Below are 24874 nucleotides of genomic sequence, written 5' to 3'. Positions count from 1 at the left end.
TAATAATGTATAAAGGAATAATTTGACACACAAGCAATGGAGTAATTCTTCAGCTGGTTTTTACTAATTGGTAAGATGCGAGCCATACCTACAGTAGAAAATATGCTCACATGACAGAAAAAGATATTGCAAACCGATATATTACAATTTTTACATGGGCGTAGCATAGAAACGTATAACATTTGATTGGTTAGCGTAATACATCGGTGACGCATACTAGAATAATGTCTGGCAATGTGTGTTGTTACTTTTAGTTGATTGGTCAAAGAAGGAGGTTAGCCAAGGTCAATTGTAGAAAAATACTGTGAACAACACTTTTGATGCCCAGTCCAGATACAGAAAAGAAAGTCATGTTCAACAGTAAAAAAAAACTGAAAAATGCAGCTACACAATAGAAGATTTCTATACTCATTCTTAAAGGGACAGTCACACACATCCTTTCATCTGTGGGTGTCCAAAACCCGCCTTTTTAATATGTGCAATTATTAAGGGGGGAATCACAGCAGAAGTGTGCTGTTCTGGGCACAGGATTATTGGTCTGACTATATTGGCACATAAGAATCCAGTTCCACTATTTCCCCTAATGTAACTCCAGTGAGGTTTCTTATAGTATGAGAACACGGTGAGCACTTTATTTCAAAAGGGGGAAAATAAAGTGAATTTATTGTATTACATAAAGTAATACAGCAAATAAAAATATCACTTGTGGGTACATTTGCATGTCTCAGACAGGTCTGAAATGTCTTTCCACATTATCCCTTAGCAATAATGGGGAAAGACAGGGTTGCAGATTTGTCTGAGGCCTGCAAATATACCCACAAGGGGTACTTTTATTTACTGTACACTGGAGGGCTTCTTGTCGCTTTTTTTTACCCACCATAACTTTTTTAATATAACGTAACACCAAACCCAGAGCTCCAAAATGAAGCTCAACAGGGCCCCACGGTGTCCAAAATAAGAATTGCAGAGTCCCAGGTCAGAGCTTTCTGGCTACAAAGGCTGGAATAAGAGTCGTCACCCGAACAGCTACACTGGCTCCTGAACAACACACGAGCGTGACAAAGTGACGTGCCGCACGAGCACCAACAACACTGCCTCCTGTGCATATAAATTCAGACCACTAAATTCCGCTACTACTTATAATAAAGGCACCACTTCCATAGCATTTTTACCAGCATACATGTGCAAATATGCGCACAAGAAGACCATTTATGTGGAAGACATTAACAAAAATTTGGTCGTGACCAATGTGGATTTTCTATATTGATACGAGTTACGCAAATGCATTGGAGGGATTGTTCAATACCAACAAGCAAAACGTGTTACTGTAGTTTAAAAAAAAAAAAAAGTACAATTTCAAAAGCAAACATGGTTTATACGGGAAAAATGTGCACACAAAGCCCCCGTTAAGATGCGGTTTCTGTTGGCACTATTCCATTGGAGTTGAACAACAAAGAAGGGTGGGTAATCGTTTGGGTCCTTTCTTCCAATGTAGTAACAAGGGAGGGAGAAAGAGTAGGGGGGGCCAGCAGGTAGTTGATACGTTACATACCCTATGGCTGTGAAGATGCTTTGAAGTGTTAGAGAAGCGATCAGCTTCATTTAAATAAACAGGACTCAAATCTTCATCATGGGGGGAAACGGCTTCCCAGCAAATAAAATAAAAGCCTTCGGTAAATTACCCTCTCTCTAACCCGAAACACCTTCCCCCCCCAGCCCACTCTTTCGGTTTCCCCAGTGCAGAGGGAAAGGAGATGTCGCTGGCAGGGGTTGTAGCTTCTCCCTGTTCCCTCAGCTGCTTAATGACAGTGCGCTGATAAATACTGACCCTCTCCTGTGCTAATCACTAGTTCCCAGTGTAAGCAGAGGAGCAGGACAGTATTAATCAGAGCACCAGCATGAAGCAGCTAACTGAAGCAGGGAAAAAGCTCTTAGCCACGACTGCCACGCCCCTTCTGCCTGCGCACTATGTATAAATGTGGATAATGCCCTTTTGAAATAGATCATGTTGTGAGGAGCTCCTCACAGCACAGTTGAACCAGAAAACTGACAAATTTCACAAAATTTGGGAAATATGGCCAGGAAACTAGAGACCCCATAGAAATAAATACAGAAAGACCAGACAAATGGGCTCGTCCTACCCCCCCCCCCCCCCTTCCACCCCTTCCACCCTTCTTTTTCTTCTTTTCTACGTTCTTCTCTTTCCTTTGTTAAACCCATGAGACGCTTACGGAAGCGGCTGCTTCCCTAACACAACCGGAAATAGGAAGACAGACCACACTTATTCAAAAACAGTGTTATAGCAACTATTTTATTTCAGTAATGATGACGTACTGTTAATGCCCTTTGTTGTATGGACAAGTGACACTGTTAAAACATCACATGTATTCCAAGACTATATATTTGTTATGTCTCTCTAAAACAATAAAAATAATTGAAATAAAGAAATAGATCATGTTGCCAACCACTGATCTCAACACTCATATGGCATCAGCTCAACATCCCAACACGCTCGGAAACATGAAACAGGTAAACGCACAAGGTGCTCAAAAGCACTGCCGATATAAAGGAAATAATAACCACAAAGCCATAGGCAGGGGGAAGAAATCAACACTTTGAGGCCCTGTTTTACCCCATTCAACCATCCAAGAAAACTATATGCACCTTATGCAGATTTGATCAACAGATCTAAAGCTCACCTTCATTTGCACCAATGGAGAGACCAAAATGTAACTTAATGAAGTAATCACAGCAGAACCAAATATTCGGCTGAAACAGCAACACCAACCACTAGCAGCTTTATCTTCAGTCAACCATGTGATCCGACAATGGAACAAAACATGAACGCTAGAAGTCTTCACATAAATAAAACCAATGTTTTTACCTTTATGTGGCTGAAATCGCTGCCCTTGCTGCCTTCTGGTGGGTTGGTAGGTTTGCTTTCCACTCGGGGCTTAACAACTTGCCGGAAAGGACTGGAGATGGGGAGGCCGCTGACACTGATACCGTCTGGCAGAAAACAAAGAGGCAGAGTTAATCACAGTCACAGCGCTCTGCTCATCAAATGGGACAACTTGGTGGAGAGGTAAATGGTTATGTCCATCAAATTAACTTCAGAAAAACAAAAGTACAGTTGCCTGCTTCTTTGTTATGGCACAGAAGGAGTTATATTATCATTGTCTTTAAAAAAAAAAAAAATAAGAGATAACACAAGACCTCTGATGAATGACAATAGACCTTCAGTGTCCAATCTGTGCACTTTGTTTTGGGGAATTCAATTTCTAAGCATTTAAAGATGAAGTGCCATTCAGGGCCAAAGTGAGCTAATGACAGAGCTATGTACTGTACATTATAGGTGGAAACTAGGTGATCAGCAGGCAGCCAGGGATTCTGGGTATTAACATAGGACCATGCGCGTCTTTAAACCAAGCTTGACAAACCGTGTGGAAAAGCAGGCATACGCGCAAACTGATCCATGTTAAAGTGGATGAGAAGAAAAAACAAAGGTTCTCATTTGCATGTCATTACCCATCACAACCCTGGGTGTTACTCTGTGCCCAGGACTTGCATGAAAACGAGAGGTAACAATGTATTCCTTCTGGTAAAACATTTTATAAATAAATGTCTGCAGAGGAAGCATTGGATGCCGTGTTATTGTGGGGTAAGGCAGGTTTGAGGACCTGTGTGCAGAGGAAGCATTGGATGCCGTGTTATTGTGGGGTAAGGCAGGTTTGAGGACCTGCGTGCAGAGGAAGCATTGGATGCCGTGTTATGGTGGGGTAAGGCAGGTTTGAGGACCTTCCTGCAGAGGAAGCATTGGATGCCGTGTTATTGTGGGGTATGGCAGGTTTGAGGACCTTCCTGCAGAGGAAGCATTGGATGCCGTGTTATTGTGGGGTAAGGCAGGTTTGAGGACCTGTGAGCAGAGGAAGCATTGGATGCCGTGTTATTGTGGGGTAAGGCAGGTTTGAGGACCTGCGTCCAGAGGAAGCATTGGATGCTGTGTTATTGTGGGGTAAGTCAGGTTTGAGGACCTGTGTGCAGAGGAAGCATTGGATGCCGTGTTATTGTGGGGTAAGGCAGGTTTGAGGACCTGTGTGCAGAGGAAGCAATGGATGCCGTGTTATTGTGGGGTAAGGCAGGTTTGAGGACCTGTGAGCAGAGGAAGCATTGGATGCCGTGTTATTGTGGGGTAAGGCAGGTTTGAGGTCCTGTGAGCAGAGGAAGCATTGGATGCCGTGTTATTGTGGGGTAAGGCAGGTTTGAGGACCTGTGAGCAGAGGAAGCATTGGATGCCGTGTTATTGTGGGGTAAGGCAGGTTTGAGGACCTGTGAGCAGAGGAAGCATTGGATGCCGTGTTATTGTGGGGTAAGGCAGGTTTGAGGACCTGCCTGCAGAGGAAGCATTGGATGCCGTGTTATTGTGGGGTAAGGCAGGTTTGAGGACCTGTGAGCAGAGGAAGCATTGGATGCTGTGTTATTGTGGGGTAAGGCAGGTTTGAGGACCTGTGAGCAGAGGAAGCATTGGATGCCGTGTTATTGTGGGGTAAGGCAGGTTTGAGGACCTGTGAGCAGAGGAAGCATTGGATGCCGTGTTATTGTGGGGTAAGGCAGGTTTGAGGACCTGTGAGCAGAGGAAGCATTGGATGCCGTGTTATTGTGGGGTAAGGCAGGTTTGAGGACCTGCGTGCAGAGGAAGCATTGGATGCCGTGTTATTGTGGGGTAAGGCCGGTTTGAGGACCTGCGTGCAGAGGAAGCATTGGATGCCGTGTTATTGTGGGGTAAGGCAGGTTTGAGGACCTGTGTGCAGAGGAAGCATTGGATGCCGTGTTATTGTGGGGTAAGGCCGGTTTGAGGACCTGTGTGCAGAGGAAGCATTGGATGCCGTGTTATTGTGGGGTAAGGCAGGTTTGAGGACCTGTGAGCAGAGGAAGCATTGGATGCCGTGTTATTGTGGGGTAAGGCAGGTTTGAGGACCTGTGAGCAGAGGAAGCATTGGATGTCGTGTTATTGTGGGGTAAGGCAGGTTTGAGGACCTGTGTGCAGAGGAAGCATTGGATGCCGTGTTATTGTGGGGTAAGGCAGGTTTGAGGACCTGTGAGCAGAGGAAGCATTGGATGCCGTGTTATTGTGGGGTAAGGCAGGTTTGAGGACCTGTGAGCAGAGGAAGCATTGGATGCCGTGTTATTGTGGGGTAAGGCAGGTTTGAGGACCTGTGAGCAGAGGAAGCATTGGATGCCGTGTTATTGTGGGGTAAGGCAGGTTTGAGGTCCTGTGAGCAGAGGAAGCATTGGATGCCGTGTTATTGTGGGGTAAGGCAGGTTTGAGGACCTGTGAGCAGAGGAAGCATTGGATGTCGTGTTATTGTGGTGTAAGGCAGGTTTGAGGACCTGTGAGCAGAGGAAGCATTGGATGCCGTGTTATTGTGGGGTAAGGCCGGTTTGAGGACCTGTGAGCAGAGGAAGCATTGGATGCCGTGTTATTGTGGGGTAAGGCAGGTTTGAGGACCTCCCTGCAGAGGAAGCATTGGATGCCGTGTTATTGTGGGGTAAGGCAGGTTTGAGGACCTGTGAGCAGAGGAAGCATTGGATGCCGTGTTATTGTGGGGTAAGGCAGGTTTGAGGACCTGTGAGCAGAGGAAGCATTGGATGCCGTGTTATTGTGGGGTAAGGCAGGTTTGAGGACCTGTGCGCAGAGGAAGCATTGGGTGCTGTGTTATTGTGGGGTAAGGCAGGTTTGAGGACCTGTGAGCAGAGGAAGCATTGGGTGCTGTGTTATTGTGGGGTAAGGCAGGTTTGAGGACCTGTGAGCAGAGGAAGCATTGGATGCCGTGTTATTGTGGGGTAAGGCAGGTTTGAGGACCTGTGAGCAGAGGAAGCATTGGATGTCGTGTTATTGTGGGGTAAGGCCGGTTTGAGGACCTGCGTGCAGAGGAAGCATTGGATGCCGTGTTATTGTGGGGTAAGGCAGGTTTGAGGACCTTCCTGCAGAGGAAGCATTGGATGCCATGTTATTGTGGAGTAAGGCAGGTTTGAGGACCTGTGAGCAGAGGAAGCATTGGATGCTGTGTTATTGTGGGGTAAGGCAGGTTTGAGGACCGGCGTGCAGAGGAAGCATTGGATGCCGTGTTATTGTGGGGTAAGGCAGGTTTGAGGACCTGCGTGCAGAGGAAGCATTGGATGCCGTGTTATTGTGGGGTAAGGCAGGTTTGAGGACCTGTGGGCAGAGGAAGCATTGGATGCTGTGTTATTGTGGGGTAAGGTAGGTTTGAGGACCTGTGGGCAGAGGAAGCATTGGATGCCGTGTTATTGTGGGGTAAGGCAGGTTTGAGGACCTGTGAGCAGAGGAAGCATTGGATGCTGTGTTATTGTGGGGTAAGGCAGGTTTGAGGTCCTGTGAGCAGAGGAAGCATTGGATGCCGTGTTATTGTGGGGTAAGGCAGGTTTGAGGACCTGCGTGCAGAGGAAGCATTGGATGCCGTGTTATTGTGGGGTAAGGCCGGTTTGAGGACCTGTGTGCAGAGGAAGCATTGGATGCTGTGTTATTGTGGGGTAAGGCAGGTTTGAGGACCTGCGTGCAGAGGAAGCATTGGATGCCGTGTTATTGTGGGGTAAGGCAGGTTTGAGGTCCTGTGAGCAGAGGAAGCATTGGATGCTGTGTTATTGTGGGGTAAGGCAGGTTTGAGGACCTGTGGGCAGAGGAAGCATTGGATGCTGTGTTATTGTGGGGTAAGACAGGTTTGAGGACCTGTGAGCAGAGGAAGCATTGGATGCCGTGTTATTGTGGGGTAAGGCAGGTTTGAGGTCCTGTGAGCAGAGGAAGCATTGGATGCTGTGTTATTGTGGGGTAAGACAGGTTTGAGGACCTGTGAGCAGAGGAAGCATTGGATGCTGTGTTATTGTGGGGTAACGCAGGTTTGAGGACCTGTGGGCAGAGGAAGCATTGGATGCCGTGTTATTGTGGGGTAAGGCAGGTTTGAGGACCTGTGGGCAGAGGAAGCATTGGATGCCGTGTTATTGTGGGGTAAGGCAGGTTTGAGGACCTGTGAGCAGAGGAAGCATTGGATGCCGTGTTATTGTGGGGTAAGGCAGGTTTGAGGTCCTGTGAGCAGAGGAAGCATTGGATGCTGTGTTATTGTGGGGTAAGGCAGGTTTGAGGTCCTGTGAGCAGAGGAAGCATTGGATGCTGTGTTATTGTGGGGTAAGGCAGGTTTGAGGTCCTGTGAGCAGAGGAAGCATTGGATGCTGTGTTATTGTGGGGTAAGGCAGGTTTGAGGACCTGTGTGCAGAGGAAGCATTGGATGCTGTGTTATTGTGGGGTAAGGCAGGTTTGAGGTCCTGTGAGCAGAGGAAGCATTGGATGCTGTGTTATTGTGGGGTAAGGCAGGTTTGAGGACCTGTGAGCAGAGGAAGCATTGGATGCCGTGTTATTGTGGGGTAACGCAGGTTTGAGGACCTGCCTGCAGAGGAAGCATTGGATGCTGTGTTATTGTGGGGTAAGGCAGGTTTGAGGACCTGTGTGCAGAGGAAGCATTGGATGCTGTGTTATTGTGGGGTAAGGCAGGTTTGAGGTCCTGTGAGCAGAGGAAGCATTGGATGCCGTGTTATTGTGGGGTAAGGCAGGTTTGAGGACCTGCCTGCAGAGGAAGCATTGGATGCCGTGTTATTGTGGGGTAACGCAGGTTTGAGGACCTGCCTGCAGAGGAAGCATTGGGTGCCGTGTTATTGTGGGGTAAGGCAGGTTTGAGGACCTGCCTGCAGAGGAAGCATTGGATGCCGTGTTATTGTGGGGTAAGGCAGGTTTGAGGACCTGTCTGAGACGTGTAAATATGCTCATACTGTACATGTTCTTAATCATTGCTATACCATGTACTGTGGAGGGTTTTTGTAACGGTTATACTCATCATAACTTGTTTGTACTGTATACATGATTCATTTAAAAAAAAAATAATACTTACAAACATTTGCTGAAAACGGTGTTCAAGCAGCAAAACATGTATTGCAGCGCGACTGTTTGTCACATTGTATTTATTTATTACAGGTTTGGAGCAGGGGGTCTCGTGAGCGGACCTAACTTAATTTATTTGAATTGTATCTATTTGTGTTTCTTTACGTGGTTGCTTCCACTCACATGGTCAGTGCGTACCATGGGATAATTATATCTGGTCATCTATCCACACTCCTGAGATTTATGCAGACATATATTCTGCAGCAATCGTTGTTGAAGAGCGTACTTTCTACCAAGCGCACACCGGCAGCACAGAGGTGCCTGCGCACCGGCTGCACAGAGGCGCCTGCGCACCGGCTGCACAGAGGCGCCTGCGCACCGGCTGCACAGAGGCGCCTGCGCACCGGCTGCACAGAGGCGCCTGCGCACCGGCTGCACAGAGGCGCCTGCGCACCGGCTGCACAGAGGCGCCTGCGCACCGGCTGCACAGAGGCGCCTGCGCACCGGCTGCACAGAGGCGCCTGCGCACCGGCTGCACAGAGGCGCCTGCACAGAGGCGCCTGCGCACCGGCTGCACAGAGGCGCCTGCGCACCGGCTGCACAGAGGCGCCTGCGCACCGGCTGCACAGAGGCGCCTGCGCACCGGCTGCACAGAGGCGCCTGCGCACCGGCTGCACAGAGGCGCCTGCGCACCGGCAGCACAGAGGCGCCTGCTCACCGGCAGCACAGAGGCGCCTGCGCACCGGCTGCACAGAGGCGCCTGCGCACCGGCTGCACAGAGGCGCCTGCGCACCGGCTGCACAGAGGCGCCTGCGCACCGGCTGCACAGAGGCGCCTGCGCACCGGCTGCACAGAGGCGCCTGCGCACCGGCTGCACAGAGGCGCCTGCGCACCGGCTGCACAGAGGCGCCTGCGCACCGGCTGCACAGAGGCGCCTGCGCACCGGCTGCACAGAGGCGCCTGCGCACCGGCTGCACAGAGGCGCCTGCGCACCGGCTGCACAGAGGCGCCTGCGCACCGGCTGCACAGAGGCGCCTGCGCACCGGCTGCACAGAGGCGCCTGCGCACCGGCTGCACAGAGGCGCCTGCGCACCGGCTGCACAGAGGCGCCTGCGCACCGGCTGCACAGAGGCGCCTGCGCACCGGCTGCACAGAGGTGCCTGCACACCAGATGTTGTTAGGAGCAGGGTACTACATACTTATAAAAGGAAGTGAATGCATCATTAACCAGCATGCCCCTGCTTCTCACCATACTCAACAAGGAAAACAACGGATTTAAAGCGGGACTTCACTGAAGTATATTAGGGCCCTGATGTTACGAATGAGTAACTAAAGACAGAAGAAATCTCTGCACTCTTGTCTAAAACAACAGGCACATATCTGCTAAGCGGTGTTATTCCATATGTCACTGTGTGTCCTGGTTACATTATTAACCCTGTTCAAAGAGAATAATCCAGGAGGGCACAACTCCAGTCCTCAAGCCCCCCCCCCCCCCCCTCCCAGCAGGTCAGGTTCTCAGGATATCCCAGCTTCAGCACAGGTGGCTCAATCAGTCCCTGCATCAGCACAGGAGGCTCAGTTAGAGGCCTGACCGGTTGGGGGACTGGAGTTGAGCACTCGTGTTAATGTATGATCTGGCTCTGGCCCTAACCTGTCTCTTTGCAGAAGCGAATGTACGGCCTGCTAGTCCTGGCTGTGCCCGTATTAGCTGCACTCACAGATATTGCTGCAAAGGCGTGTTCAGTACATTCTGGCCATGCCTACATCAGATATAAACATGTCCAAAAGATATACTGTACCAAAAATCCATGAAGAGAGGATAGAAGCATGGGCAAAAATGCATTACAGTGTATGGAGAGGGGGGCAGATGCACCAATACACTCATCTGATAGTCTCAACAAGGAGAGGGGCAGAATATATGTGGCTATAATAGGATCCATGGCAATGCTGGTAAAAAATCTGCTATGGTCTTAGGTGTTTAAGTATCATCCTTCCAGGTACTAGCTGTAAGGAATGGAGAATTCAGCCGGATGTTTGCCCTGCTATAATGTTCTGTGTCCAACTGAATCTCTGCTGGGAAAAAAAAATCCATGTCGCTTTCATATCCACAACTGAATTACACCACCTGGGCACCGAACAACTGCACTTGTGACAGTGTTAACAGCAGCCACCAAAAAAATACGTTCTTTAATAGAAACGAGGACGCCTGCTTCTACGTTTAAAAATAGCCTATTGTTTCTTCTCGGTTTAATTACATATTACTTATGCACTGCTGCTAAATGGGATTACAATAAAAAAAATTATCATGATAAAAACCCAGTGTGAAATGAAGATGGAATTCTCCACTAATAAAATATACTGATTGTCATAATTTGTTATCCGGATTTTTTTTTAAAGAGGTAATTTGCGTGCCCCTTTAAACTTCCCCCCCTCCCCCCCCCCCCCAATTATTTGTTTACATTGAAGTATTGAAGTAAGGGGTCTGCGGAGCTGAACCGCATTCATTTCAGCTCTGGGGACCGCCTGCTCATGGAGATACTTGCCTCCGCAACAGGGGACGGTAGCCGCTCCGCTCGGCTACCACGGTTCACGTAATTGCAGCGTTTCAAAGCTCCCGCACCCAATAGGAACCGGGGTGACATATGATGCGTCATCCTATTGGCCCGCGTGACGTGGGAGCTTTACGTTTGCAGAATCTGCGGGCACCCCCTTTTGGAGGTCTGTATTTCAGGAAGCAGGAGGTCCCAGGCACTCAAGTTAATGGGGAAACATACGGCATGGCTTGCTCCTGTAAAGAAGCAATCCTCACCTTTCTTCCCCCCCCCCACCCCCCCCCGCTGCCCCCCAACATAGGTGGGAAGCAGGGGCTTCTCACATTCATTTCCACTCTGGGTAGCCCTGATGCCCGAGTTACATACCAGGAAAGGTGTCGGCAGTTACTTCCTGGTATGTAAATCCCGTCTCGCCGGCCAATAGGAATTTGCAATGGATGACGCGGTGGCTTCCTATTAGCCCGGTTAATGCAGGAGACTTTGCTACCGGCGGCACCTTCATCTGTACGTTTCTTTCTCAGAAACCACGCAGGGGGAAGGAAATGCTCTTTTAACCCATTGAGTACCAAAGCGGTCACGTGATCGTTCTGTGACTGATGACAGAACAGAAGCCATGTCATTCCCCTTCTGTTTCCATATTGTCTAAATAATCATTGGCCTTCCAACATATAAGTTCAGTTTACATCATCACCAAGGACAGTTACCCAGTCATGTAAGTTCTAATAAGATGTTGGCAGTGACAGGCTATCCTATGGGGGTTTCCCCCTCCTCATGCTGAATTCCTGAGTGACGGGAGTGGAGTTGACACAGAGATCTGTGATAGCCAATGGTGGAACAGATACTGGGCCCTCCCTCTTTGAGCTGCGTTGAAGTTCAGCCCCTTCAGTTAGTGTTTGGAGTTGGTTCCAGCCTGCCCCTGCGTGGGGTAGGAGCTTGCGTGTTTCCTCCTGGCCGGTAGTGAGACATGTGCTCAGCCCTCATGGGCTGAGTCACTAATCTAATTTAGCCAGGCCTCATCATTACCCGCAGGCCAGTACCACCCAGAAGCCAGGGATCCACCCTATCCAATTGAAGCATACGCTGCAATAACACCAGCAGTGGCTGCTGTAATAAAGAACATCCTCATTTGTACAGTACTTCTGGCTCCGCTGCAGTCTGTATGGAGGGAGGTAAATGAGAATAAGGACTGTCACAGCGGGGATCCCCTTCAGCAATGCTGAAACCCCCTATATCTGGAGGGGCTGACACCGAGAAGAACAGAACCAGAGGGATCCCTAAAGGTCTGCCCTGTACCCCCACACCATCGTGGGAAACTCATTTCTTCTGTACCACGCAGGTAACAAGCACTACACCGAGCAGTCGCATAGCCATAATCTCCCAGGGGGGGAGGGGGAACATGTGCTACATATACATATATACATAAATATATATATATATATATATATATACTGTATATATACACACATACATATATCACATATTTTGCATATATTTTTTATTTAGTATATGAGTATTTGTTTTATTTATTACAGTATGCTGTAGTAATTGTTTGTAGGTTAACTAGAAGGCATAGTATGTACCTTCTATTTTTGTGTTATATTCAGTATATGTGCAATCTATTCTATCCATTATGCTATAGTAATTGTTTGCTAATTGCTTGTAGGTTAACTAGAAGGCATAGTATGTCATCTTAGATTGCTTTCCAGCAATGTATTAGTTAAGTGAATTCACTTGTTTAAATTAGTAATTAAAGCTTAAATCATGCGCAGTTCAGTTCAGTTTAGAAACCTGTATAAAAAGCAGGATTATGACCAGGGGGATTACCCACTGACGAAGACATCCGTGACGAAACGCGTTTGGAGTGGCGGGTGCAGTAGCTACCAATTTTACAGTGCGAGCGCAGGAGAGCCAGGGAGCAGTATCCTCAACAATAGAGGCTAAGTGTCAAACTCGTGATCCACACCGTGAGGTGTAATGAGAGCGGACCACCACTGGAGGAGTGCCTGTAGCCGGAGGGACCATATTGGAAGTACACAGGGTGTGCAATACCCATATCTGGCATACAGAGTGTTCAAGCATCTACTGTGACCAGTGTGTGCAGAGAGAGAAGCATCACCTTTTCCAAAGAAGTTCCGGCTGGATCCATGCTGCAGTGTTGGGGTTTGAGTATATCTCATACATGCTGATTTTAAAGCTCTGTTTGTGAGAGCACATTTTATATTCGTTCCAATCGTATAAATTTGTTATATACTTTAATACACTAGGAATGCGCCTGTTTTTTCTTCTCTTTTTGTAGATATCTTTGTGGGATTGGTGATCCTCATATTCAGGCTGCAAGGATTCCGGAGGACAGTATATTGGGACTGGTTTTTATTCTCATATTTTGTTTTATTTACATATTTTTTATTTACATACATTTTTTATTATGTGTGTGTAACGGGTGTTCCCTATGACTACCGCCGCTACTACTTGCTGTGCAACCTGTGTGGCTCTCAGGAGCCTAAGCCTCCGCTTGGGGAACCTGGGGTACATCTTTATCATACATCTCTAGGTGCAACGCCTCCACCTGGGAGGGATCCCAACGGAGTGGGAGGAGGCCCTCACAGGAACAACCACACAACACTACCAAATATAAAACAGGACGGGCTTTACTGCATGGAAACACACAAATCACGTAACAGCATAACATCAAAACAGCATAACAGCATCATGCGCCACGGCGGACGCTAACCACACTATGCGTCACGGCGGACGCTACCACCTTTAGGCGTCACGGCGGACACTATCACCTCTAGGCGTCACGGCGGACGCTAGCACCTCTAGGCGTCACGGCGGACGCTAACCACCCACAATGTGACCCCACCCTGTGTCCAGTAACCCCCACCCAAATGTCTCGTACTCCCAGAGTCAAATACCACTGTGCATATGTGTGTGACTGCGCAGCCACTATGTTTGGTGATAGGCCTGGTTGGTGCACGTGAGTTGCAGGTTACCTGCCCGGGCTCCAGCCACGGGTACCGCGATATAAATCCACACGATCCGACGGTGTCCTCCACACCGCGTGGGTTGAAAGTCCAGCGCGACAATGTCACTCCTTGTCGCAGGGTCTTGGGTGGTGTTCTGAGCCCAGAACCCACCTCACAGGGCCGCACGGCTTCAACACTGTGTCCCTGTCTATTCAACCAATAAATGGGGCAGTGTCCCTATCTAGGGCCTGTCCCTAAGCTCCACAAGCTAATAGATGGCTCAGGACCTAACTGGGACCTTGGGGACTGCTGGCCTAATGCAGAGGGTCACTCACCCCTGCATCCACCTCCTACCCCTAACTGGTCCGGATCCTGAGTCAGTGCGTGGCTGCAAAACCCCGCGAAATGTATCTCCTTGCTAGCAGGGGAATCTGGCCCTCTGATTGGCTCCCTGGCATCAGGTGTCTCTGCCCCTATGCACCCTGGGGGCTGACCGTCTATTCTCGCGCATGCGCGAGCTATCTGGAGCCTCCTGCGCTAGCTGGCCTCCTGCGCATGCGCGAGCTAACTGTCATGGCGGCGCCCTGCTCCGCTAGCCGCCGGGCCGGTGGCAACGCGATCGCGGCCCTAGCGACGGCCCGATCGCGTCCCCGGCAACCGGCCTGCTCGCCGCTCGCGTCCCCGGCAACCGCCCGATATGCTTCCCTAGCAACCGGCCGCAATACAACCACGCGCGCAACGGGAAAGGAGGGGGTGAGTGTGCGAGGGGGACAAAGGAGGGGGACCTGGCTACATCCTCCCCCTGGTGAAAACTCCAACGTCCTCGCTTGAACCACATAACCTTCCAACAGTGTACAAAAATTATATAATAAAAATGCAGTGTTAAAGTACAACTTAACGATTACTCTAAACGAGATTGTACAGTTCAACAAACATATTGATAACTGAGGCTAGCTTGGCTTTAGCTTGCTGCTGAGACTCATAGTGAGGTGCCCCTAATGAATCATAAGCCACTCTAGTGGGAGGGCGTCTCACTCTCTGACTCCTGCGAGTCTCAGTCTCCATTTCTTCCTCTTGAGACAGACCATCGTAGGCTTGAGGCCTAGACTCTCTGGCAGAGGGTGAACCAGTTTGGGGAAAGTCTCTTTGCAACTGAACATTGTCTCTTTGAGGCACAAAACTCGGAGTGGTAGGATCTAGTGATTGATTACTTGGTGAAAATTCCAATGGAGGTACTTTGTCAGCTGGCCCCTTACTTGTTGCGCCTTCGGGAGGTGCCCACCAGTCTCTGTTGGATGTTCCCTCCAAAGGATCCTGAATGGTCTCATCTATGGGGCCGGGATTCGCAATAGCCTCTTCAGGCTCACTGTCGTTCATTACTGTTTCTGTTTCAGGTTCACTCTCTCCCAGTTGGGAGATAGGTAACAAGTGGTTTCGGTGCCAAACTTTTACTTTGCCATTCACATCACGTATGCGATAAACAGGGAGGCCCGGCATTTGGGACTCTACTTGAAAAGGCCCCTCCCTCCAGCGATCAGCTAACTTGTGCTTGCCTGGAATCCCTAAGTTGCGTAGGAGAACTGCGTCTCCTGGTTGGAGCGCTCTATAGCGTACTTTGTGGTCGTACCGTCTTTTATTATTGGCATTCAGTCGAGCGGTGGCTCTTTCAGCTAACTGATAGGCACGGTGCAGACTGTCCTGGAGTCTCTGCACATATCGATAATGAGCCATGTTGGGTATCCCGTCGGTAGATACCCGTAGGCGGATGTCGATTGGCAGTCTGGCTTCTCTCCCGAACATCATGAAGTATGGGGTGTATCCGGTGGACTCGTGCCTAGTGCAATTGTAGGCATGCACCAAGGCCTCAACATGTTTACTCCATTCTCCTTTTTGGGAATTTTTCAGAGTGCCTAGCATGTCCAGCAATGTCCGATTAAATCTTTCAGGGAGCGCATCTCCCTCTGGGTGGTAGGGAGTAGTCCTGGATTTTTGAATGTTCAACAGTGTTAGCAACTCTTTGATCAGCTTGCTCTCAAAATCCCGTCCCTGGTCAGAGTGCATCCTGCTGGGCAGACCATAATGCACAAAATACTTCTCCCACAGCACTTTAGCCACTGTGGTAGCCTTCTGGTCCTTCGTGGGGAAGGCTTGAGCGTATCGAGTGTAGTGATCTGTCACTACTAGCACATTTCCTATACCCTTTGAATCTGGCTCTATGCACAAAAAGTCCATACAAACTAAATCCATAGGCCCAGCACTTTTGAGATGGCCCATTGGAGCAGCACGGGTGGGAAGGGTCTTCCTATGAATGCAACGTAGACATTTTCTGCAGTGTTGTTCAATTGACTCCCGCATCCTAGGCCAGAAGAACCGGTCTCGCACTAAACCCAAGGTCTTATCCACCCCCAAATGTCCATGATCATCATGTAGTGATCTTAAAACGAGACCTTGCATACGCCGAGGTAGAAATAGTTGTCGACGGTCAGGATGATTGTGGAATTGAACAACCCTATAGAGTAGGCCGTTATCCATCTCAAACTTATCCCATTCTCTCATGAGAAGACCCACATCCTCGCGAGGAGCCCGTTTCACCAGTGCAGAGTCATTTTTGTGTAGGGCCTCTCGGACAGCCTTAGCCGCAGGATCATGTGTCTGTGCTAGTACCAGTTCCTTCACCGTGAAGATGACGTCTTGTGTTAGACCCATGCCATCAGGGTGGCAGTAAGCTTCTGGAAGGGCTTTAGGTCGACACCCTAAAGAATCCACTACTCGTAGCTCGGAGAATGCCACTCGGTCGTTTACAATAGCAGCAGTGGAACACATAGCTCTCATTCCTGGTCCTGGAATTTCTTCCCAAGGGCTATCGTCGGCGGTCTCGCCCAGTCCCGATCTCCTAGATAGAGCATCGGCTCCTATATTGAGAGGTCCAGGCTTATATTTCATAGAAAACTGGTAATTGGCGAGGGTGGCCAACCATCTGTGACCGGTCGCATCTAATTTGGCCGTGGTTTGTACATAGGTCAGCGGATTGTTGTCTGTTCGGACCTCGAAGGTGACCCCATATAGGTAATCATGTAGTTTGTCAGATATGGCCCATTTGAGGGCGAGGAACTCCAATTTGTGAACTGGATAATTCTTTTCACTGGGAGTCAAACTTCTACTTGCATATGCCACAGGACGAAGTCCAGTGGGGTACTTCTGGTGTAGCACAGCTCCCAATCGTTGAGGCTGGCATCCACGTGCAGAATGTAAGGCTTCTCCGGGTCAGCATATGCTAGAACGGGAGCCTCTGTTAAACTATTCTTCAGCCTCTTAAATGCTTCCTCACAAGCCGGCGTCCACCGATCCCCGAAGGGGGTCCTTGGGGGGGTCCTCTTCTGCTTGGGTTCCTCTGGATAGACCTTCAGCAGATCGTTCAGCACAGCTGCCTTCTTGGAGTATCCATCCACGAATCTTCTATAATATCCACAGAACCCGAGAAATGACCTCAGCTCCATCACATTCTCGGGTCTTGGCCAATTCACCACCGCCTCCACCTTGGCCGGGTCGGTGGCCACTCCGTCTGCGGACACGATATGACCCACATAAGTGACCGATGTTCGACAGAAGCGGCACTTATCCAATGAGAGCTTCAGACCTTCTTTCCCTAAGCGATCCAATACTTTCATCAGCCTAGTCTCGTGTTCTTCAAGGGTGGCTCCGAACACAATTATGTCGTCTAGATAGACCAAACACTCACGCGGACACATATCTCCAATCGTCTTTTCCATAAGCCGTTGGAAAGTGGCTGGAGCTCCACAGATACCTTGGGGCATCCGAGTGAACTGATAAAATCCCAGGGGACAGACGAACGCCGTCTTTTCTTGATCAGTAGGGCTCATCGGAACCTGGTAATACCCAGATCGAAGGTCCAACACGCTAAACCACTGGCTTCCGGACAGTGCGCTGAGAATCTCCTCTATTCGGGGTAGCGTGTATTGGTCAGGCACAGTACGTCTGTTCAATGTTCTGTAGTCCACGCACAATCGAACAGACCCATTCTTCTTTCGTACCACCACAATCGGTGAGGCATAGGGACTCCGAGATCCGGTCACTATGCCGGCCGTTTCCATCTCGTTCAGGACACCCCGCACATCCTCCACATCTCTGGGAGCTAAGCGGCGCGACCTTTCCCTAAATGGCGTGTCATCATTCAGACGAATCGTGTGCTGAGCGCTTCTGCTGCATCCCACGTCCATCTCACTAGTAGAGAACACATCTCGTCTCTCTCTCAACTGAGCACATAGCTTCTCTTTCCATGCTTCTTCCAGGGGAGACTCTCCGAAGTCGAATTGTAGTGCCTCGGCCTCTTCTCCCACACGGGCAGTGTGAACGGTCACTGGGTCGTCTACAGGATCCACAGGATAAATTCTACCCAACCTTTGTCCTACTTCTAGCGGCACGGTATGGAGAGACATGTTCTGGATAGACACAGTAATCTTCCTGGGGACGGTAGATGGCCAATCCCGTACTTCAGGTATCATTCGGTATCCCCACTGATTCTCAGACTCGGGGAGGGTCTCTAGCGAGAAGTATCGGTCGTGTTCGTGCCGACTGGGGTACTTGATCAGCGCGGTCACGTGCCTCACTCCCCCTGGTGGAATCTGCAATAACCCTCGCTCTTGATTAAAGATTTCACCATACTGTTCCTCATACGCCACCCTATAGCATTCTTCCCGCAGGCCAGGGGCTATATTCAGGGATGACAACGGTAGCTCACCGGCTTCTTGTAGGAATGAGCGAATCACCGACCTCACAATATCGGCATTCGTGCCTAGTATGATGGGGGCACTGGGATGTTCTCGAGCCTCTGGACAGACCAAAGCTTCCACCAGCATGGGATGCGACTTGTTAGTGTTCAACTGCAAGATATCCAGCTTGACCGCTACTATTCCGTCTATGGGATAATCATCTTTACTCAGTCCCCATAACTTCATCTTTTCGGCTGACTGCAAGGGAAGATGGCTGAGGTGCTGGTCGTAGAATGGACGGTAGATGATGGTCACTTGTGATCCAGTGTCCAGAAGTGCTGAAGAGTATATCCCCTCCACGACGACTCTTATTACAGCGGTGGGCCCTACTCGGCAGTAAGCATCGGCCGGGGGCGTCTCCTCCGTGGAAGGCCTCCCCGACTCCTCGGCAACATCTTCGGGTACGGTTGATAGGGACGAGCTTGCCTTCCGCACGGTCACGGTGTAGGTCTGGGCCTTAGTGGGGTTTGAACAGTTCCTTGCAACATGGCCCTGCTCGCCACAGTTGAAGCAACGGAAGTCTGGGCGGGGACCCGGACCGTCAAGTGACCTGGGAGCGGACCTAGGCACCTCCGGGGTGGCCGTATCCTTACCGCTCTTGCTCCCCTTTGCTTTGGGCACTGTTGCTTCCTTGGTCTCATCCTTGCGCGGGTCTTTGGCCTTCTTGGGCGTATGCAACCTAGTATAGGCCTCATGACCCTTCACCTCATCCAGTAGGTCTTCTAGAGTAGGGGGGTCTCCCTTCTGTAGCGTGCATCTGATCATTATCACGATATGGTGCGTGGGTATGGCTCCCCGCAGGAATTGAGTGCGCCTATACTCATTTACTTCTGAGGCCTTGATGACTTGGCGGGAACGTAGCTCCCACAAGAGCAATTGGATCCGTTGTATGAACTCGGATAGGTCTTCCCCCTCTTTCTGGCGGAGATTGTAATACTTAGTCCATAGCTCACTCACATCATCTTCCTTACCATATGCCCGGGTAAGCGACTCCATCATCTGATGTGCGGTAACCCCCGTATGCTGATCTTTATACATCTTGATGGTAGTGGACGCAGGCGGGCGCAGGCACTCCATGATTCGTTGTCTTTTCACCTCATCAGGACAGGTCCACTCTTCCAGTACCTGTGAAGCATATTCCTTCCAAACATCAAAAGCCTCTTCACCAGTGGGAGTAGGGTTTACCCCTGAAAAGAGCTTTAACTTGCGGTATGGCTGAGGGGAAGGGGATTCGTGCTTGGGCCTACCCAGTTGTTGGATGGCCTGGGCTAGTAATTGTATTTCTCCCATTCTACTGGGGCTGGAGCTCCGTCTGCTTGAGCGACAATTAGCACAGGATAATACACTGGCCTCATCCCCACATATACTTTCTGGTGGGGACAGGGACATGCTCATACTAGTCTCTAGCAGGTCTGTCCGGGGGCTACAGGGTTCGGGTTTTATCGGCATTTCAGGATATATAACAGGACACCCTGAGCTGAGGGCCCCGTGGAAACGCAAGTTGGATGGGCCTTGTTGGGGCGACAATTCACATCCCCCAGTGATTAATACGGTGCACCATGACCCGTCGGGGTCGGAGCGGCGACCCAAGATTCTGGCATCTTCTAAGCCTGGGTACTGCATTAGGATTAAACATAGTTCATAGGATGAGGCATTGGCGGGCACCTGTCCTACAGCAAGGGTTTGTGAGGGCGGGACTTGCCTTTTTACCGCCCACGTGTACACCTCTTGGCGGGAAGGTAACGTGTAACCTAACGACATTTTTACTGAGTTCGGGCACCCCAGGTCTGACTCTCAGCAGCGCCTCCAAATGTAACGGGTGTTCCCTATGACTACCGCCGCTACTACTTGCTGTGCAACCTGTGTGGCTCTCAGGAGCCTAAGCCTCCGCTTGGGGAACCTGGGGTACATCTTTATCATACATCTCTAGGTGCAACGCCTCCACCTGGGAGGGATCCCAACGGAGTGGGAGGAGGCCCTCACAGGAACAACCACACAACACTACCAAATATAAAACAGGACGGGCTTTACTGCATGGAAACACACAAATCACGTAACAGCATAACATCAAAACAGCATAACAGCATCATGCGCCACGGCGGACGCTAACCACACTATGCGTCACGGCGGACGCTACCACCTTTAGGCATCACGGCGGACACTATCACCTCTAGGCGTCACGGCGGACGCTAGCACCTCTAGGCGTCACGGCGGACGCTAACCACCCACAATGTGACCCCACCCTGTGTCCAGTAACCCCCACCCAAATGTCTCGTGTTCTCGAAGTCAAATACCACTGTACATGTGTGTGTGTGACTGCGCAGCCACTATGTTTGGTGATAGGCCTGGTTGGTGCACGTGAGTTGCAGGTTACCTGCCCGGGCTCCAGCCACGGGTACCGCGATATAAATCCACACGATCCGACGGGGTCCTCCACACCGCGTGGGTTGAAAGTCCAGCGCGACAATGTCACTCCTTGTCGCAGGGTCTTGGGTGGTGTTCTGAGCCCAGAACCCACCTCACAGGGCCGCACGGCTTCAACACTGTGTCCCTGTCTATTCAACCAATAAATGGGGCAGTGTCCCTATCTAGGGCCTGTCCCTAAGCTCCACAAGCTAATAGATGGCTCAGGACCTAACTGGGACCTTGGGGGCTGCTGGCCTAATGCAGAGGGTCACTCACCCCTGCATCCACCTCCTACCCCTAACTGGTCCGGATCCTGAGTCAGTGCGTGGCTGCAAAACCCCGCGAAATGTATCTCCTTGCTAGCAGGGGAATCTGGCCCTCTGATTGGCTCCCTGGCATCAGGTGTCTCTGCCCCTATGCACCCTGGGGGCTGACCGTCTATTCTCGCGCATGCGCGAGCTATCTGGAGCCTCCTGCGCTAGCTGGCCTCCTGCGCATGCGCGAGCTAACTGTCATGGCGGCGCCCTGCTCCGCTAGCCGCCGGGCCGGTGGCAACGCGATCGCGGCCCTAGCGACGGCCCGATCGCGTCCCCGGCAACCGGCCTGCTCGCCGCTCGCGTCCCCGGCAACCGCCCGATATGCTTCCCTAGCAACCGGCCGCAATACAACCACGCGCGCAACGGGAAAGGAGGGGGTGAGTGTGCGAGGGGGACAAAGGAGGGGGACCTGGCTACATGTGTTTATATATTTATTATATAAAAAAAATTCACACTTACAACCAATTGGCATTGGCTATATGCATTGGTTGTGTATTATTGGTATATTAAGTATTGAATTTGTATTATATCAGTCTGCACCCACTTTATTGTCCCATTGGTCAGCAATAGAGTAAATATAGTCTACCTATCCTATAGTTTGGTAGGGGTTTTATAGGCAGTAGGCGCTACTTCATACTTTTCTGTACACACACAGACAGAAATAGTACTGTATGCTCTTTTGCATGTCTTAGACAGGTCTGAAACCCTGCCTTTCACCATTATCACCCAGCACACAGTAATTCCACAATGGATTCTGGGAAATGACATGCAAATGAGCACACAATGCCACCCTTTGCTTCAAATGTTTTTTTCCAAAATAATATATATCATGTATGTGTATGTATGTATATATATATATATATATATATATATATATATATATATATATATACAGTGTTCGACAAACCTATACATTTGCTCGCCCCGGGCGAGTGGATTTAACCCCCGGGCGAGTAAATATTGGCCAAAGCAGCACACGTTTGGTACTAGGTGGCGAGTAGATTTTTTGGTGATTTGTCAACCACTGTATATATATATAATATATATATATATATATATATATATATATATATATATATATATATATATATATATATATATATATATATATATATATATATACACACACATACATGATATATATTATTTTGGGAAAAAACAAATTGATGAAAAGATTTAAAGAATACATGATATATATACATGATATATTCACACATTATATATATATATATATATATATATATATAATCATGTATATATATATATATATATATATCATGTATTCTTTAAATCTTTTCATCAATTTGTCATGTAACCAACCATGTTTGTTGGAAGGAGGTGCTATGCTTTTACAAGTCTTTATAGTTTCTCGCATTCCCCCTTAATCCATCGCCCAACAACTTGAAAACATGACTTGCGTCTTGTTATTTTACTTTTCTCTGAAAGATGATTCCCACCAATCTTTCACAGTAAAATGAAGGAGAGGAAGAGAGACCCATTCACTTAAACACTCCACGGGATGAGAAACTTCAGAAAACACGTGTGATACCAGAAAAATATCATCATTTAAACCATCTGATTACATATTTAAATTCGCAAATAGATTCTCTGGCGAAATCGAAGAATTTCACTAGAATGAAATTTTTTTTTTTCAAACTTCGAAACATTTATTGCGATTATCCATTTCTATTGGTAACTCATACTTATTGTTGTACTCACAATGTTCTGCACCCTTAACATATGTGAAAACCGGAGGTATTTTATTCCTGGTAAAATATTTTATACACTCTCATACCGTGTCTGTACATTCTTCCTACCTACCTATTAGATTGTAAGCTCTTCGGAGCTGGGACTCCTTTTCCTTAATATTACTTTTATGCCTGAAGCACTTCTTCCCATTATGTGTTATTTGTATTATTTGGTATTTATATGATTGTCATGTGTATTACTGCTGTGAAGCGCTATGTACACTAATGGCGCTATATAAATAAAGACATACAGGCATACCCCGGTTTAATGACACTCACTTTAAGTACACTCGCGAGTAAGGACATATCGCCCAATAGGCAAACGGCAGCTCACGCATGCGCCTGTCAGCACTTCCTGAACAGCAATACCAGCTCCCTACCTGTACCGAAGCTGTGCGCAAGCGGGGAGACTATGGAGCCTGTTACAAATACGTTATTTACATCAGTTCTGCACGTATATGATGATTGCAGTACAGTACATGAATCGATAAATGGAAAAAATGTAGTGCTTCACTTTAAGTACATTTTCGCTTTACATACATGCTCCGGTCCCATTGCGTACGTTAATGCGGGGTATGCCTGTACATACCTAATGAAATAAAAGCTGGTAATATTTTATCTGGTTTTAAAGATTCTGGTTCTATCGCAATGCTCAGCTGCTAAAGAAAAACAGCAACTACTGAGTATTTGTAATATTATTATGTTCCTGAGAGTTGCTTGGTGCTGCAATGTGTAAAAGATGGCTTTCATTAAAAACATACTTTCTTTGATTCAAAAGCGCTCTCAGTGACAGAACCACAATCTAAATGCAACTATTTTTTCCCCTCTCTCTAAAAGAATCCTATTCACACCAACAGATTGCTCTCAGGCCACTGGCTCGAAGACAGGAGTAGTCAGCAGTGAATTTGTGAGTTACAAATGTACACTCCCAGTCATTAAAAGTTGACTCACTGTTTGGAAATGCTGATAACAGCACAACAAATTGAATGCAATGTAAGGTGGCATATAGAAGATCAGTAAAATGGGGCTTCAGATGGAATCTGAGTGTGTTTCATTTTCGCCATATTTTTTTGTATTTATTTTCTTGCAAGACGAAGAAGGTCTCTATAACTGCAAGAAGCGCCCGAGAAAGGGCACCGGCGTCACTCGCTTTCATGTCCAATTTGAAATAGAGTTTCCACTTGATACTATTACTAATAATGATGATCACTTTAATTTCTTATCGCACTTTTCTCCCAATGGGTAAGCAGCATAGTACATAGGATTTTTACCAACCCACATGATTTAAACATCAAAATCCTCAAAGGGATGTTTAAAAGCACTCAAGAACGGAAAACATTTGAACTCAAAATGATAATGACTGTTGACACTAAAAGAAGATGACTCTGGGTTCCTACACACGATCAGCATTTTTTGTAACGTTTCCCATATCTTTCATTTTCATGCCAAACACTTCTCCCCCGCTGCACACCCCTTCACACCGCTGATGGATATATGGTCCTACATGCTCTCCAAATATCTCAGTAACCCTTTCATCCATTTATTGCCGTCTCATCTTCTGCCTTATGGTGGGGCCATGCTAACGCAGGCCGCTGAGCCAACCGACTGCCTTAAGGCAGTGTTCGTGTCCATGCGGCATGCGGGCGCGAGGGAGAGGGGCACGCGTTGCGCAAGAAATCAGTTCAAACTGATTTCTTGGCGCGACAGGCCGGTCACGTGAGCGGTTCGCCCATTGAAAGCGAACCAGCTCCGTGACCTCACTGGCACACCCTTAGACATGGCCACGGACGGCGAGCGTACCATGGCCAACAAACGCACCCGCTTCAAGCGGGTGATGTCACGGCCGCGCACGCCTCCGCACGGGCGAAGGCACTAAGGACCTGGCCTTAGATTGTTCTCTTGTTTTTTACATGTGTGTGAAACTCCTGGAATCTCTGTATATCAGAAGTGCTGACCTGAGGAAGACAGAGAACTTTCGAAAGCTTGTCTTAGGCTAGGTCCCCAGTGCCTGCTGCGCCATAGCGCGCGCTGCAGGAACAAGAACCGCCCCGTAATGGGGCCGGGCCCACTAGCTGCCTTCGTGTGCAATTTGCAGCCGTTTTGCACGACGAGATTTTCAGAAGAAAATTGTGTTTACAACTAGCGAC

General features: G+C 48.8%; 1 protein-coding gene across 2 annotated transcripts in view; it reads right to left on the bottom strand.

Moving 5' to 3' along the window:
* TRAPPC9 (trafficking protein particle complex subunit 9) overlaps positions 1 to 24874 on the bottom strand; it is a 953009-nt gene that overhangs the window by 712242 nt on the left and 215893 nt on the right. For both annotated transcript variants that reach the window (XM_075581783.1, XM_075581782.1), the window contains one exon: positions 2885 to 3009. In XM_075581783.1, the coding sequence (XP_075437898.1) occupies positions 2885 to 3009 (125 nt within the window). The remainder of the gene's footprint in view (positions 1 to 2884; positions 3010 to 24874) is intronic.

The sequence above is a fragment of the Ascaphus truei genome, chromosome 2 (assembly GCF_040206685.1).
Source record: "Ascaphus truei isolate aAscTru1 chromosome 2, aAscTru1.hap1, whole genome shotgun sequence".
Classification (NCBI taxonomy): Eukaryota; Metazoa; Chordata; class Amphibia; order Anura; family Ascaphidae; genus Ascaphus; species Ascaphus truei.
The sequence above is the reverse complement of the archived record's forward strand: the minus strand, read 5'-3'. Positions and strand labels throughout refer to the sequence as shown.